General features: G+C 43.8%; 1 protein-coding gene across 1 annotated transcript; it reads left to right on the top strand.

The window, feature by feature from the left end:
- Window positions 1-482: 482 nt before the first annotated feature.
- Window positions 483-1,174, top strand: NFIA_062210 (uncharacterized protein; the record flags this gene model as incomplete). Its single annotated transcript, XM_001262956.1, has 2 exons — window positions 483-672; window positions 936-1,174. The coding sequence occupies 2 exons, from the start codon at window positions 483-485 to the stop codon at window positions 1,172-1,174; spliced, it is 429 nt and encodes a 142-aa protein (XP_001262957.1).
- Window positions 1,175-3,467: the final 2,293 nt, after the last annotated feature.

The raw sequence follows: 3,467 nt of genomic DNA, 5'->3' as shown, positions 1-3,467 counted from the left end.
GCGGGCTGACCATGAGTGCTCATGGTCACCCCGGGGCCTCATTCCCAAACTTGGGCTGCGCACTCCATCATAATTATCCAGCCCATATACGGAGAGAGCGACTGGGCAATCAGCTTGGGATAAGCTTGAGAAGGAGCGGAAGGTCTGTTTGGGAAGTGCGCTATATTGTTTGACTCTTCCAAAGTATGTAACTAGTAGTGCGCACCCAGAACACCAGTTCAGGAATTGAGTCGTTCAGCTGCCGCGCAATATGATGTTGCTCGAGCTAGTTGCCTTTCCTAGCCAGTTCGAAACGATTCAATCGTGGGACGTCCAAGATCGTACCTGCCTCTGCGCTTCACCTTCACTACCAAAATCCGTATTTCCAATTTCATTATCAACGCATCGACGACTATGGCTCCGTCTATAAGTGCCAGCCTTCCTGGAAACTCACCGCAGTTTAGCACGAGTCATTTCATCCTTTCAGCATGTTCCTGTCAAGCATGGCCTGTACTGAAGCTGTATCTGTTGTGCTCTCTTGGCTACGGGCTGCTTTCGGAGGTCGAAATCAGTGTACCCTTGCCACGTCTCAGCGAACCCAACTGACCTCCGCGACTCAGCGCCCAGGGCCAATCGTGGCTACTGAAGTGCCAGAATATACGTCTCCACCTACCATGGAAGTCCCAGACAAAGGTATGTCATGCTCTGCCCCTAGGGATTACGATGCATTATCCTCGAACACGGCACATCGAGTCCAAACTAACTCAACCGGCCTTGTCGAGATTCCTTGAACAATGGAGAGAGGCTTACTAGTGACGAGTTCCTCCGTAAGCCTTCATATGGAAGTATTCAAGAGACAGTTCTTATTGCTCCACCTTCCACACCAGTGCTAGACAGGAGGGTGTCATACTTCGCCGCAGTCACTATAGGACATCATCCTGGCACTCGTCTGGCAGAATACGACCGTGAGAAAACGAGTGTTATGCAGGAATTGGAAATAAATGACTCACATCAGGAGGATCCTAGCGGAGACGGACAGGCTAGACCTTCGACTGCATCGTCAGTAATAGATTTGAACGGACTTCCCGATGAACGCCCATGGCAACCCAGGGACTCCTTCCAAAATTGGGTTGCGAGCACTGTCAATATTGCGCACCCTACATACAGAGAGAAGTCCCAGCAAGCGAACCATTAGCGAACGGACTATCGAATTGGGATCGGACTGGGATAAGCTTGAGAAAGATGTGGAAGAATGCCTGGCAAATGCGGCGCATTGTTTCAGTAGGGTACGAAGAGCTTGAGTATTAAGTTTAACTTTTCTGATGTGTGTAACTAGTGCACCCAGGACACTATCTCAGGAATTAAGCTGTTCAGGCGCCGCACAAGTACAACAAAGTTGCTCCTTTCTTAGCCAGCTCAAAATTATTCGAGCGTGGGGCGTCCATGGATTCTACCCTGCTTCTTGCTTCACTACCAGAATCCGTTTAATCCCATTATCAGGGCATCAAGGACCGCAACTTGGTCTATAAATGCCAGGGCTATCTGGATTGTTCACCGTATTTTGGCATAAACAAGTCCATCCTTTCAGCATGCTCTCCTAGAGCAACCTTTGCCTAGAAAGATATGTTCCTCTTCACAAGCCTACTTGAATCCTCGAAAGCTTCCTTGTCTGCATTAGGTGCCACACAATTGACAGCTCTCCAGACTATGAATGAAATTCTTTTGAAATACCACAACGCCTCGCCGAAGATCCAATTAAATTCCATGAAGACAGAAGATACCGAGCCCAGCTCGCCAGATCTACATGCAGGACAACTAATTCGAGATATTATTACAGTTAAGAAGGAGTATGGGATAGCTTTCTTCAAAGACTACTGCAGTATTTTAATTATAGGGGGATAGTGGCATATGGTGTTTACAGCTTGTTTCCAGCATTCACCCAAAAAGATCCATTTCATATCCTGCCCATAATTAATTTACGCACCTAATTTAACCCCTGATGACTGGGAATCACTTCAAATCAAACTCGATGCTGCTTCGGGCCGTGTATCAAAAGAGAAGTGGGATAAACTCAAGAGTCATTACAACATTATTAGAGAGGAGTGGCTTATTATTTCTTGATGCCTGGGAAGAACAAGAAACCTGGGAAAGAGAACTGATATAGATGTAGTTGATTTCATCTGAAGTGTATTCGGAAAGCTCTGGGGGCAGGTCTGGGAAGGGATTATTGGACATGACCAGAACCAACTCTTTTCGCTACAAAGAATGGAAGCATATATTTAGGCCCACGTAGCTGGTTATCCAACACAAAGCCGGCTGATAATGTGGTTCGAAAATCATCATATAGTAGGGATATTGAATGATTCGAATTGCCATATAGTAGGGATTCAAATCATCATATAACCAACCCCTTCAACATTAGTCTACAGGGTCGCGCTATGCGCGACCCCGCCATCTCAATGAAAACCGACATCTCAATGATAAATCCTAAAAAATCATATATTTCCTATATTATTAACCACACAAAGGATATAAAATTTTAAGAAAATTATATTAAAAAAATACTACTCTAGAGCTCTCTTAAGATACTAATTTTATATAACTTATAGTTAATATTACTATACTATTACAATGTGAAAGATTAAGGTAATATATATATATATATATTTAGCTACTATTTCTATCTTTATATAGAGGATTAGATATCTAATATGTAATTTATGCTAAATAGTATACCTATTATATAGGGATCATTCTCTTTTTCTAATATATATAGAGGGATATAGTAGAACTTAGTGTCATGGGCTGACCCCATGACACGCACCGCACTGTGTATGCGGCTGTGGTCATGTGGTTCCCTGTTAGTCTGCTGCCATGTCATCTTAGCACGATGACAGCCTGTATCTAGTTTCTTCCTTCCTTAGCAATTCCACTCCATACCTTCGTGGCCTATTGGGACGGCTAGAGTAAAGCCTCAGACTGAGATATTCTAGCCCGTGACACTTAGTGTTAGGGGGTGATGTCAAGGTGCAGGCTCGCAGGCAAGCAGGGGTGGGTTAAAGAGGTAGTTGACACTCAGGCTGGCTACACTAATCCTTATCTAACAGTCCCAGACTGCAGGTAGGCTGGTACAGGCAGGCTCTATAGACAGGACGTAGCTCGAAGAGCTTCAAACAGGTTACAGAATTGTGTGGTGAAGATATTCCCAAGATCACGTGATTCCTCCTTAGCGATGTCAACTCCTATCCACAGCAGCACCGTGACAGGTGATATCTACCCCTAATTCTTAGTATCTCTAGAGGCACTGCTATAATTTTTTAAAAAAAGAGAGATATATATTAAAATAGCACCTATAATCTATATACTTAATTTTAGATCATTCTAACTATGTTTTGTTAAGAAAAATGAAACTTCAAATATCTAGTTTAGTATGGGAAAATGGCTTATCATTGAGATGTCGGTTTTCATTGAGATGGCGGGGTCGCGCT

This window comes from Aspergillus fischeri, genomic scaffold (assembly GCF_000149645.3).
Source record: "Aspergillus fischeri NRRL 181 1099437636252 genomic scaffold, whole genome shotgun sequence".
Taxonomy (NCBI): domain Eukaryota; kingdom Fungi; phylum Ascomycota; class Eurotiomycetes; order Eurotiales; family Aspergillaceae; genus Aspergillus; species Aspergillus fischeri.
Note: the sequence above shows the minus strand (reverse complement) of the source record. Positions and strands in the feature narration are given on the sequence as shown.